Source organism: Excalfactoria chinensis, chromosome 5 (assembly GCF_039878825.1).
Source record: "Excalfactoria chinensis isolate bCotChi1 chromosome 5, bCotChi1.hap2, whole genome shotgun sequence".
In the NCBI taxonomy this organism is placed as follows: Eukaryota; Metazoa; Chordata; class Aves; order Galliformes; family Phasianidae; genus Excalfactoria; species Excalfactoria chinensis.
This window is the reverse complement of record NC_092829.1, coordinates 23650820-23664697: the sequence shown is the minus strand read 5'-3', so window position 1 is coordinate 23664697 and position 13878 is coordinate 23650820. Positions and strand designations below refer to the sequence as shown.

At 35.5% G+C, this 13878-nt stretch overlaps 1 protein-coding gene across 2 annotated transcripts in view; it reads left to right on the top strand.

Moving 5' to 3' along the window:
- The window catches only part of AKAP6 (A-kinase anchoring protein 6), a 250248-nt gene extending 237251 nt beyond the window's left edge, over positions 1 to 12997 (top strand). For both annotated transcript variants that reach the window (XM_072337277.1, XM_072337276.1), the window contains exons 13-14: positions 3480 to 6955; positions 12024 to 12997. In XM_072337277.1, coding sequence (XP_072193378.1) covers positions 3480 to 6914 — 3435 coding nt within the window. In that variant the 3' untranslated portion in view covers positions 6915 to 6955; positions 12024 to 12997. The remainder of the gene's footprint in view (positions 1 to 3479; positions 6956 to 12023) is intronic.
- Positions 12998 to 13878: the final 881 nt, after the last annotated feature.

The following is a 13878-nucleotide window of genomic DNA, read 5'->3' as shown; positions in this document are numbered from 1 at the left end:
GTTTTTGCCTTGCTACTGCTGTCAGTGTAAACATAGGCTGGTATGACACTACCTGTCATTCTTCAAACCAGAGCTTTATTCAAAAGTCTGCCTGCTGCTGCTCTCTCCAGCAACTACTGCATCTCTAATTGCTCCTTCTTGTTTGGGGAGCTTGCTAGAAGTTGTAAAAAAGAAGAGGAAATACATACCCTTGCTAAAATTGTTTGTGACTTTAGCTGGGTGGTCTGATTCAGAGAAAGTTAAAAATTAATCTGTACTTGGTAAGGGCTGATAACCACTAAAGTCATACTAGTAGATCTCATCAGGGCAGATGATGCTTATAAGAAGAGTAGTAATTTGTTAATATCAATTCAGACAGTTCCTTGGACAAAGAAAGTTATGCTTGTAAAATGACCATATCTGCATCAGAGACTTTGGAAGTGATAGTAAGTGGCAATAAGGAAAAAAAAAAAAATAAAAAAAAAAATCAAATTTCCTACCATCGTATCTATGTCAGTGCAACTTCTGAGTATATGCCAGCACTCAGAAAAGCATGTGCATTTGAGGAATGAAAAATAGGCTTTGAAGTAAGGACTACTCAGTGAAGATGAATGGGGTGAGGTCACAATTCCACATGTTTTATTGTTTTAGTCCATCTGACCTGCAGAAAAACAAGGCAGCCAAGTGCTGATTTACAGGGGGAAGGTTATCGTCCTGACCAATGAGGACCAAATGTTTTGTTTTGAGGAACAAGATCAGATTCTATGGAACATAAAATCCTTGGAACCTGCTGCTGATTTCCTGCCTTTGGGAGTTCCTTTTGCAGCTGACAGAGGCATAAAACAGTAAAACTGTGCAGTTCAGGAAGCCTTTCACAGCAGTATCTTCCTAATGCTATGTGTGATAGTCATAAAACATACTACAGAGAAAAAGAGTAATTTTAGTTGATTTCATGTTTAATCTAACAAGCTTTCAAACTAATTTAATTGTTGATCACATGCACCATATTTTCATGTGTAGACTGGTAAAAGTATGCTGCGGTTGGACTTGATGATCTTCAAGGTCTTTTCCAACCTGAGTAATTCTATGATTCTATGATTCTATGTTCCTCTTATTAGCAACAAATGGGACATGGTCCAAATAGGTACCGACCAGGAGTCACTATGAAAACATGGCCAATTGTCAAATCCCAGCATGGACTGCTCAACTCTACAATGTACAGCGCTGCTCCTAGTAGCTTTAGTTGTCTAGCAAATGAGTGTTTTCATGGGAATTTAAAGTTTGAGCTACCCCCAGCCAATATCTCATGGAAAAAAGAAGACTATCAAATTTATTTCATAAATTTTGTGATATATTTATCCATGAAGAGCCTTCAACATTATATATGACAAACTTCAAAATCCACCAAATCTCCTAACCTTCAAGGACAGAAAAAAATGCTGGCACCCAAGGTTCTGCCTAGAATTATTTATGATATCTTAACACAGCTGTACTTAATGTAGATCTGCCTTATGGCTAAGCCCAGTGGAGCACGAGGACTCAGGTTTGTCTTACATGAATACTGTATCATTTTATCAAATATGTTGATCATTGTATCATTCTGCTGAATGCTGCTCTGCCTGTTTTGGACAAAGTTGTTCTATCTTATGTCATTTGAGTGTTTTAGCCAGTTGTTTGCTGTGATAGGGTACCCTCGTATCTTCCACACAGAAGAGGGATTTGGGCTTATCTATAATTCTTGCCAGTCAAATGTATTGAACACTGCACTGTGGGATAAAATTCTCATCATCCCTCTGTGACCCAAGTAATGTTTTATTATTTTATGCAAAATGAAATAGCATAAGGAGGCTTATCTTGATAGCATCTTTTAGTGAGAACTTTTGAGAGACTGGTAAGCTGGTTTCATGTCCAGTCTAACAAACTCTTACCCTCTCAAAATGAGCGCCGTAACTATTGAGCTGTTGAAGAATGTCTCATGATTTGTCAAGATAGGGATGAGTGGACTTGAGTTCTACAGAGAACTCAACTCATTTCACACAGAGAGCTTACAGCTGAGTATACATCCTTTTATATGCAAACTTAGCCTGAGTTAAGCTTTATGAATCTAAGTCAGCAACTGAGTTGCTTACAGCTGCATTTTATTTGACTACAGCAACACTGTATCTGCTTGTATTTCAGCAGCTTTCTAAGTTTGTTGATATTTAGATTGCAGTTCAATGTGCAATCAGTGCTGTAATATGCAAAACAAAACTTGCTCCAACAAAGCTCAAGCCAAGTATTGATGTTGTTGAAAGGTTTATTGGAAAAAGTGGTTATTTTTCTGGATGCAGTGATCATTGTCTGGCTGCTGAGATTATTTAATCTAAGGTAAAATTCTACATTAGGTATCACTCCTATTTTAAGACTTTCTTTGTAAGCAAAGCCTTCCCACAAATGGTCTCAATATGTAGAAAAATGTGGTGAAACTAATTTGTGCTTAGAGAACAAGCCCCCAAATTAGGAACCATTTCTGTACTACTATGAGGATTTTAAGGTGTGTTGGTCTTTGGCATTTTGACATGTGATATTTGAGTTAGAAAAGTTGTCAAGATGTTTATTTGTTTCTTGTCCCTCAGGTGTTTCTAGAAGTAACAGTATTTGAGACTACACATTCTGAGCTCATAATAACCATTATTACTGGAAAGCTACAAAGTCTTCAAAAAATAAAACTAAGTTTAGTTCAGTTATTTATTAGCCCTTTCCCAGAGAACAGTGTCAGCAGAGACAATATTTGAAATTCATGTAGTATTTGTTTAGACTGATTCATTGTTCTTGCAGCTGAATGTATTACCATTCATTAGCCTTACTTAATGGTCATTAGCACTACCTTTACTATCAAGTAAAGAATAGACAGTAATTCTAACAAAAATTCATCAAGTCTAGTGACATCCAGTGCACTAGATCAGTTGTTTTAAGGTTGGCTACACAAAAATGCGTTATTAAATTAAAAAAACAAAACAAAACAACAACAAAACAAACAAAAGAAACCAACAAGAAACGATTATAAAACTTGTATATCTTAACTCTTTTAAGCAGGCTAAGAGATTTTCTCATATATCCAATGCAATAAAGACCTACAAGTATGTTATTACTAACATACTTCTGTTTGATTATGCAGAATGCTTAAAGTTTGCTACATGTAAAGTGACTGCAGTTAATCTCAATTAAAGAAAAGTCACATTTCTGTATGGTGTTTTAGTAGCAAATAAGAAAAAATCTAAGAAAATTGAGAGATCATACAGAATAAGAAAATAAGCAGAATTTAATAGGTTTCATTTTAATTGATCATTTAAATTGTACACAATACATAATAAAGTTACAAGCCTGATAATTATTATTGTTCCAAAAATGCTCTTCTCTCCCATTAATTTACTTATATGATTTCAGTGGAAGAACATTTAAAGTAGAGATGTACATTTTTTTCATCTCCCTTTTTTTTTTCTTTTTTTTTTTTTTAACAGGAGTCTCTGAATGTTATTGATCCAAGTTTGATGGATCTAAATGGTCCGAGTGAAGATGCACTAGAATGGGATGAAACTGATATTAGTAACAAGCTGATCAGTGTTAATGAAGACTTAAGTGATCCTGATCAGGAGCTCAAAAAAGATGATGTAAACCAGAAATCTACTTCAGGAGAATGTGGCAGCAATGATGTGAATGAAGATGAAAGTATCAGTGATCGTGGAAGTCCTCTTTATTGTTCCAGCATTACTTCCCCTCCAAATTCTCACATCTATCAGGTCTATAGTCTTCATAATATTGAATTATCAGAAAAAAAACACATGCCTTTCTTGAAAAACACATCAAAACTCTCCAGTGTAACACAGTCTAACATTTTAAACAAAAGTCTTAGTAAAGACTCTTCATTTTCATCTACCAAATCCTTACCAGACCTGATAGGGGGAACAACATTGGCAAAACCATATAACTGTATGTACCAGAGTGGGAACATAAGCAGGCATTCTGAGAGTGAAAGTGGAATAGTGAGTGAATGTGATACAGAAACTACAAACAATTCAGAAATTTTTTTACTAAATGATATTGAAAGCACTCAGAGCAATCCTGAAATTGGGCACGCAGGAACTCAAATGGATGACATAATTGATGTAATAAAACAAAAAATAAAGCAAGATGAAGAAGACCATGTTAGTCTCTCAGATGATTTCCAGTTGGCACCATCTGAAGGTTGTGGAAGTGAAACTGACGGGGACTTGGACAACATTACCATGTGCAAAACTGTTTGTTTAGAAGAACTGCAAGGAAAATGTGATGTGTTTACATTTTATGATTACTCATATCTTCAAGGCTCCAAATTCAAATTGCCAATGATAATGAAACAATCACAAACTGAAAAGGTGCAAACAGAGGGTGCTTTGTTCCATGGTTTTTGTTTTGATAAAATACCTGGTAAATCTGAACATAAGCCTGGAGAGTCACAAACAGATGAGTTTATTCATGATCATAATATGGCAAATATCCCTGGAGGTTCAGATCCCAATTCCTCTAAGTCTGTGGAAACAGTAAGAAAACTAATTGCTACAGAAAACACAAGACATGTTTCAACTTTATCTCATAGTTCTTCATTAGAATCTCTGTCTGTAGTAGGTGATTTGTTCAGCTCAGGTATTTTTAAAAGTGGAGATGGTCTTCAGCGAAGCACCTCTTTGGAGAGCTGGCTGACTTCCTACAAAAGCAATGAAGATCTTTTTAGTCACCATGGCTCAGGAGACATTAGTGCAAGCAGTGATTCTGTTGGAGAGCTCAGCAAAAGGACATTAGATCTTTTGAATCGTTTAGAGAACATCCAGAGTCCATTAGAACAAAAGATAAAGCGCAGTATCTCTGATATAACACTCCAAAGTAGCTCTCAAAAAATGTCTTTTACTGGACAGCTGTCTGTAGATATTGCATCCTCAGTTAATGAAGACTCAGCAGCTTCTCTCACAGAGCTCAGCAGCAGTGAGGATCTTTCTCTCTGTTCTGAAGACATAGTACTGCACAGAAATAAAATACCAGATTCAAATGCATCATTTAGAAAACATCTTAATAGATCCGTAGCTGATGAGAGTGATGTCAATGTTAGCATGATTGTTAATGTCTCCTGCACTTCTGCTTGCACTGATGATGAGGATGACAGTGATTTGCTTTCAAGTTCCACCCTTACCTTAACTGAGGAAGAGCTAGGTATCAAAGATGAAGATGATGACTCCAGTATAGCAACTGATGAGGATATTTATGAAGAATGCAATTTAATTTCAGGACTTGATTATATAAAAAATGAACTCCAAACTTGGATCAGACCAAAATTTTCTTTGACAAGAGAGAAGAGAAAAAGTAACCTCAGTGATGAAATTCAGCACAGTAAAGTAAGTAATGAGACTTCAAAAGCCATGGATACACTGAACATTGAAGCACTTTTGAATGGTTCAGTGCGGAAAATAACAGAAAATAATGGCAACAGTAAGAATGTATCACATAATCATGAAAAAGGGACAAAGGGTCATCTGATGAAAGATATCTCTCAGGTTGTGAAGGATCAACTTGTGGATGATATGGAGAATGGCAATGTCGAAAATACTCTTGGCAGTCATGAGGGAGAGCTTGTTAGAACATCAACAACTTCTAAAATTCATGCATCACTTGATGTAAAAGAAGCTGAAAATGAATTCTGTGTCTGTGAAGCATTTACAGACAGTTCAGATGATTCACATATGGATGGAAAGGAGGCTGTTCTGTTGTCTGATGGATCCAGAAGCCCTCCCAAAGAATGTCAAAGTCATCTTCGGTCTGATCATCATTGTGTTGCTTTCTCTCCTGCTAAAAAGCCTTGTCTTGAATCTTCCTCAGAAACAAGCTCTGTAGCCATACAAGCTGCTTCTTTTGAAACATCCTTGCCTGATGATCAACAACACAAAATAAGCATTACTGAAAAATCTACTGATTGCTGTGCAGCCTTGAAATCTAGTAAGCCAGAATGCGACTCCTCAGCCAGTGGACCTGATTCATTCTGTAGCTGTGACTCTGCTGCTTCTGATAAAAGAAATATGGAAGATGGCTCAGTACACAACTTTGTGAAGGAGATAATAGACATGGCATCAACAGCTTTGAAAAGTAAGTCTCAACCTGAATGTGAGTCATCTGCTCCAGCTTCATTAACACAGATCAAGGAAAAAGTGTTAGAACACTCTCACAGACCCATTCAGCTGAGAAAAGGGGACTTCTATTCTTATCTTTCGCTTTCTTCTCATGATAGTGACTGTGGAGAGGTAATCAAATACATAGAGGAAAAGAGCAGTACTCCTGTGCCACTGGACTTTACGGATGAGAGAGATAATATTGAATGCTTTTTTGAAGCATGCCCTGAAGATGAACATGTTGAGCAGCAGCAATCCATTTGTAATGGTATTCCTGAAGCAAGAGCTGAGGAGCAGCAACAGCAGTGTATTTCTAATGTTATTTCTGAAACATCTCCAGAGTCAACAGATGAATCGACTCTGGCATCATTAGGAAAAGTTAAAACTTCATTAGAAGATAGTAATTTATCTTTTCTATGTGATGATGGCAATATAAATGTCTTCGGTCCTAACAAAGAAAATGAATCAAACAATTTGAAAAATGCTGTAGATGATTTGTTGATTTCAGACTGGCAAACTGAAGGTTTGGAAAAGAATATTCCAGAGCTCAGCAGTAAAAAGAGTAGTATAGGAAAATCACCTGGAACTGAAGAGCCCAAAGGATGTGTTGCTGCTTCTGATGAGGCTTCAGCTATAGAGTTCCATTTAAAGCGTGGCCATTCACAGAATGAGGAAGTTGTACACCAGAATACTAAAACTCTTACTTGTGAAGAAAATCTCCTGAATCTTCATAAAGAAAGACATTTTAATATGCACAGATAGAATGTAACTCTCTCCAGGCTTATACATTATCCTAAAAGCAGGTATGTACTCTATGAAATACAATTTCTTTTAATTTACATTTTTTTCTTTTTTTTTTTTTTAATTATTATTTTATTTTTAATTTTTTGTGCTATGAAAGGAGGTGGATCACCATCCAGGGCTTCTGTTTTATGGTAGTATTATTTTTAGTTTTGATTACACCGTAATTCTGACTTACATGCCACTGGCCAACAAATTCAGTGAATAGTAGCTGCTTCTTGCCCTTTGACTTTGCACTGACTGGAGTTGATCTCTTCTGGAATACTTCAAATCTGCTGTCTTGCAGAACTTGGGATTCCTTCAAAATTAAAATTGCTTTATCAGCCTACTCCTCCCTTATCCGCAGAGCCATGAAAACAGATACCAGCTCTACTCACTGATCCCTTTCTCCACAGACAGCTGACCTCATGAGTTTGATGAGGTTTATGCACTTAATGAATCTGAGATGGTTTTACAAGGATTTTTGAGTGACCAGTGAACTGGAGCTCTATAGTATTTACAGACAGTTCATAAGGTATGTCTTAACAGACTAGAAATTAAATTGAGAGATAATGTCATCTCTTGGTGTCACCTTAGCATTATTTACAGTCATTAAGCCATAATTAGCCCTTATAGATTAGACCAAACTTGAGGTTACAAAAGTAAGAAATCTGCAATATCAGTGAAAAGGGTAATGTAAAGGAGATGTAGAATAAAGGCTCAGACACCAAAGCAGATGAAATGTGATAGCCACAAAGTAGCACTGAAAGCTTCAGTTCTATTTTGTGGTAAGCATTTTGAACCATATGTGGTTCCTATCTGGAGTTCTGACCTCACATGAATGTCTAACAGTTAACTGCACATTTAATAGAAGATCTACAAGGCAACTTCTGGAACAGATCCTAGCATGCAGAATCATTGCTTTGAGTCTCACTAGTAGTATGGTGAGCCAAAAGCCAACATAGCTTTACAATGATTCCATTAGTTTTTGGAAACACCAATCCAGTTGACCAGAACCAGCATGGCAACTCCAAATGCCATTCCAATTCCAAATGCTGCTGCTTATGAGAAACTGTACCAAGGGAATTTCTGGCAAGGCACCAAGTTAAACACTAAGTTGCCCAGGCTAGTTCTAAAATCTCCATCTTCGGAGATTCTCAAAATTCACGTGGACATGTCCTTTAAAGATCTACCTTTGGATCATGCTTGCTTTGAGAAGGAGATTAGACTAGATGACACCCAAGTTTCCCTTCCTACCTAGGTTATTCTAAGAGTCTGTTATTCTTTCCCTTAGGAGAGCAGGTTGTTATTTGTCACTGTGAAGTCCACCATTACTAACAAAGTTCAATCTGCATAGCTTTGGCAGAGGTTCAGAACCTATTTATATAAAATAGATTGCTTTACTACTGTTGGGTATTTAACTTCAGGATTTCCTGATTTTGCTGTATTGTATTATTGTGCATTGGAGTTTTCTTTTGCACATGTTAACCTTTTCTCCACCATTCACATATTCACATATGTATAAAGACATCTAGTAAAATCTTTAGGTTATGGCAGCAAAAGTGTGCACATTGCCACTGTCTCTTTCAAACAAAAAACTATTTTAATAATGCATTGTCTTGCAGCTGTCATAGCAAAGAGGATATTTCTCAAAAGGCTTTGAAATGAGTTTTTCTGACCTGTTGATTGCCAGTAGGTTAATACTTGGACACATACAAAAAACTGGAGAAGCAACAGGTATCAACTGGGACTTACAAAATTGATAGGTGATACTGTATATTCTAGGGTTGCATTCAAAAGATTGTGTCTCTACAGAGGCCACCATCTGTAAACTGAGATGAAGACAAAAGCATGAGGCTGGAAAGTGATGATTATGTAAACATAAACTTTTTTCTAAATTACTGCTTTATAAAGTTTCTTTTATTCCACTCATTTTGTAACACTGAGGGAGAATACTTAGTACAATGAGTGTGATTTTCTTCTTCTTCTCATTCTTTCACTAAGTTAATAATTTAGCTTTTCACTTCATTAGTACTTTTCCTCTGAGGATCTCAAAATACTGAGTAAACTTCCCCTCACTCTTAGGAGCTTCCTAGTAACTTATATGGTAGCCAACCGTGTTTCTCATAAGACTGGGGTATGACAGTGTGCAGTTAACAAGACATCAGGACTAAGACTGGGCATAGAGGATGGACGTTTTAATGCGTGACCTGAAGTGCAAGAGAATGCAGAGACTGTATACAAAATTTTCAGATAATTATGTTTAAACTATAGCATTTAACTTAACATAACTTGCATTTAATTTTTACCTGGGGATTGAAAAATAATTTTAAGGTAACAAAACCTTTCATGTGACATCCCACTTTTTAACTTTAAGATACTTTTTTTTTCATAGCAAATATATATAAAACCTTCCTTCTACGGAAATTATGTACTATATTATTCCCAGCAGTAAAGCAGTAGGATACATGTGGCATGTCTCAGGCACATCAAAAAGGGAAAATGTTAGCTGCTAGATTTGGTTTCACTGAAGTCTGAGCTCCCTTCCCCCCTTCACAAGCTTGGTACTTTAACTTCATCTCTCATGCTATGGGGAATGAATTACAGAAGCAATCTATCCTAATTTGTTAACTTATTCAAATAACAGTTATTATACTTAACTATGCTAAAGATTATCTTTTTGGTGGCAGATTGTTTATTTTTTGATGAGGCTAATTACTGATTTTCCAAAGGTAATTTACATTTATTACTAATACATCTTTTAAAATGTGACAGATAAATGTTGTTCCCATAAGTGTATTATGAAAAAAGTTACTATTTAAAAACACATTATTTAATTTGAAAGATAAATGGCAAACACCATTATTTTTCCTGTAGCACCTGTGCTGTAAGCTCATTTAAATATGTAATTCCATGTGTAGCTGCAATGCTTAGAGAAAAATAATCTATAGTATATGTGTACCTTTAAAGCATACTAAAAATTCCAGGCTGAAAGAGGCCTAGTTTCAAGTATAGTTTGATTTTATACTGCTTCAGTATTTGCACTGGATGTACAGGAAAATAAAGTTCTGACAAATGTATGTAACAATCCTACTGTTTATCAGCATACTACAAAAAATGCCCATCATGTTAAAGTAGTAGCAATTCTGAAAGTAGACTCAGAAATGTCTGTCAGCACCAACTCATCTTCCATATGACCCAACATTAGAATTCTGTGACAGAGGTGCTTATTAAACTGTGTGTAGAGAACTGCTTGTAAGAGCTGTCCTTCTGTACATCAGAGATCCTACAGTGTTCTGCTGTCAGTGTGACCCGTGACTCACCAAAGGGTTGGGAATTCTTAGTCATATGTTCAATATGCATAAAAATCATTACATTGAAGAGGTTTACGTGATGTGCCTGACATCTTTTCTAGAAAATACGGTATAGTTCTGTGTGGTGTTAGCGCTTACAAGTAAGTCAGAACAGCTATATCTTTCCTTTTGTACAGAATCCATAGTTTAAACGGAAGTTTTAACTTAATTTAGAAAGAAATGTTTTATCTGGGCTTAAGACAAAATGAATTGGTTTTATCTGACAGTCCAAGAAAGTTAGCCAGAATATCCTGCTGCTACCCAGAAAGAAACCCAGGAGAGATGGCAGACTCTATAACTGATGCCCAGAACTGGTTTCAGAAGGCCTGACTGTTATTTCCTACCCAGCAATAGCTAGTTTTGTATGACTTTTCCTTCCCTTCCTCAGTTTCTTTAGCATCAAAATACTGAGAATAATAATTGGTGGGACCTGTGAAACACAGCTCATATACTGAAAAGTGTTTTGAGATCCACAGATAAAATATGATAGAGAAATGCAAAGTATTGTTAATGAATTAGTCATTACAGGAGAGAAATATTATAGAAGTTTACACAATAGCTAGTATGCAATAATTTACTTTTTGAAAATGGAACTACAAAAGTAATCTAAATTTATCTTTATTTAATTTTTGTAGGGAAGTGCATAGAAGAATGTTTCTTTATAGAATTTAAAACGGTCTGTGTTTTTATCTCCTCACAATAGCTGACTTTAAAAAAAATTAAGTGGGATAAACAGAATCTTATACTATTTGAGTGCTACATATTTTTTTAAAAACCTAATGTAATCCATCAGTGAGATTTTTCTAACTATAGATACATGAAACTCCTGCCAAAACTGTAGAAACATTTTGATAAAATCTTCCCCCTTACTCACATCAGTTCTTCCCGAATTTCTAAACAAACTATTGAGCTTTTCACTCTTTTCTGTAAGTATATTTCTTCTACAAGTAGAGGGGATCTCAGTTACAGCAAATAAGATCAAGGGAGAAGGTAGCTGGATAGATCCAGATATGTCTGCTTAGTTCAGAAGGCACGTAATGCATGTCTTGTGTGCCTCTTAGGGAATGCCTACAAGATGTACTTTGCACAAATCTTTGAGCAGTATTCTGACAGTTATTTTTTCATAATCCTCATCATAAGCCTGTGCTCTTCAACGAATAGTTTAACCCTAAGCTCTAAGCTGGATAATTCTATAATATGAAAATTTAACTCATTGCTGGTACTAGAATTGTCTAAGTAGCTATTTACAATTTGAAAATTCAGTGATGACAGTGACAGTTCTATTCATGGACCACTTTTGTGACAGTCTTTTCCTGTTCTCCATTGAAATCTCATAGTGTATGATTACAGAAGTATTAAAGTAAGCAACAGGTGCATCTTTTTGGTGTTTGGCTTTAAAAAGTTCCTATGTTTTCATTGATTGATGCACCTATGAGTGCGCTGAAGGTAAGTTTGCAGGTAAGGATGAAGACAGGATCCAGGGAAAGGTCAGATTTCACAACTTTCCTTGTTTCTTTAGTCTTTACAGAAATCAACGAATTTTCTACATCAAAACAATTTTTACACTACCTTGTACCTCAGGCTGTTAAAATCATTGTTTGCCAACTGTATGCTTCTGCATTAAAGGCTCTGGCATGTGGTTGTTTGATGATTCTCTATGACTGTTCTGGAATAGCTATGTTTCGCAAATAAAACTGCATTTTCTGTAACCTACTATTACTTTTTTGTTTCCTTTTAGAAACTTGGCTGCAATTCAGGTGCAGGTTCATCCTGTAAACCCTGGGATGACCTCCAATTCCATTGTATCACTGCCTTTCATTACATTGACTCCCAAGATAAATTTTCTTTCCAAATGTGATTTGTCCATGTTGGCTTTGTGATCAGGTTGCATATGCTAGTCCTATTTCAGTGATCATTTTGTGTGGTAGCAAAGCCATTTGCTTTCATATGGATTCCTCTCCCAAGCTACCTCTAATGACCTGCCCTTCCTAAATTGAATGCTCCTGTACTACTTATCACTGTTTCTGTTCTTTAAAGTTTTGAATTTCCACAGGATTTATGATCAATCTGGTTCATCTTTTCAGTACTGTACCTGCCAGTACTCCTCTGTTTTGTGTATCAAATTTAATATTTATGTGTATAATGCATAAACTTACTGAAGCTGTTTTACATTTAACTTGACAATTTTGTTGGATTGCAGCAAAAAGAAATCGTTTGTCCTCCTGATTCAATACATCTAAAAAATAAAAAATTAAGATAAATAAATGCCATTTTATTTATTTTAAAGTTTAAACTATGCAACACTTCAAGAAACAGCTACAAGGTGTTGTATGTTAGGAACTGTTGACATTCTACTGAATTAAGAACAACATTTTGGTTTTTTATGCTTCTTGAGGTGGTAATGAGTAAAAAAAGTTTTTTAAAAATGTGTGCCTTGCTGTATTTCTTATACCATTTATTAAAAAGCTGCTTTCACAGTAAAATTATGTTGATTTGGAAGGAGGAAATAGCAAGGTTAAGTTGTGTGAATAATTTCTGTATATATGTATAACCAAGTGCAAACATTGATGTATAATGACAGTATAAAATGCTTTCGTGTTTGTAATGTCCAGTGATGTGGAAAATATAAGCCTTAAAACCATTAGATTGCATGGTAATTAGAACTGGCATAATAAACATAGTTTATTGGGGAAATAAAAAAGCAGAACTGGTGATCTGTTTTACCTATGTTCCAAGAACAGGATGCTGCATCGAAGTACAAAGGAATACCTTTTTGTTTGCAAATACTTCATAGAGGGAAGCAGTTCCATAGCTGGTGAAGATTTGTGTTACCTGGTTCAGAGGGAAAGATCCTTTACTTAAAGATTCGGCAGGCCGACCACATCAAACAAGGAGAGACAAACAATCAATACATTAAGCTAACACACTGCCAACTTCAGTTAAAAGTGATCAAGTGCACTTTGATATCAGACATGTTCCTTTTTCATTTCTTTTTTATCATTAACAATTGGAATATTGGGTTGTAGAATGTTCTCTGACTCTTAAAATTTCTTGTATTTACATAATTATATTGAATAAGCTTTATATATATTTATATGGACACTTTTACTGTTTGCTGTTTCAGTGACTTAGGCTGTACATTTTAAAGGTTTTTATCTTGTGCTGGCTGACTAAATCAAGCCAGATCTACCTCTGCAAACACTGCATTCATCTCTGAAAATCTGCTGTGAAGGGACATAAGGAATGTTAAAAGGCAAGTAATACCGTCCCATAACATCTTTTGCCATTTTTTCCAATCTTTTTTTTCTTCTTTTTTTCTTCTTTTTCTTTTTTTCTTTTCTTCCTTTTTTTTTTTTTTTTTTTTTTTTTTAAACAAAAAGCTTCATCATTCTTCTTCCTTAAAAAAAATGTTTTAACAAGCTGAGCTAGTAGCTTAAAGGGTCTGTATCAACCAGCTGATATGTTCATGTAGCACTGAAGTAACAGGTGTGTAAAGATCTGATATTTTTCAAATTATTAATAACTTCCTGTTTCTTCAAGAGACAAGTCATTTATCTCTCAGTTTTCATTTCTGCTATATAGCCTTGATGTTG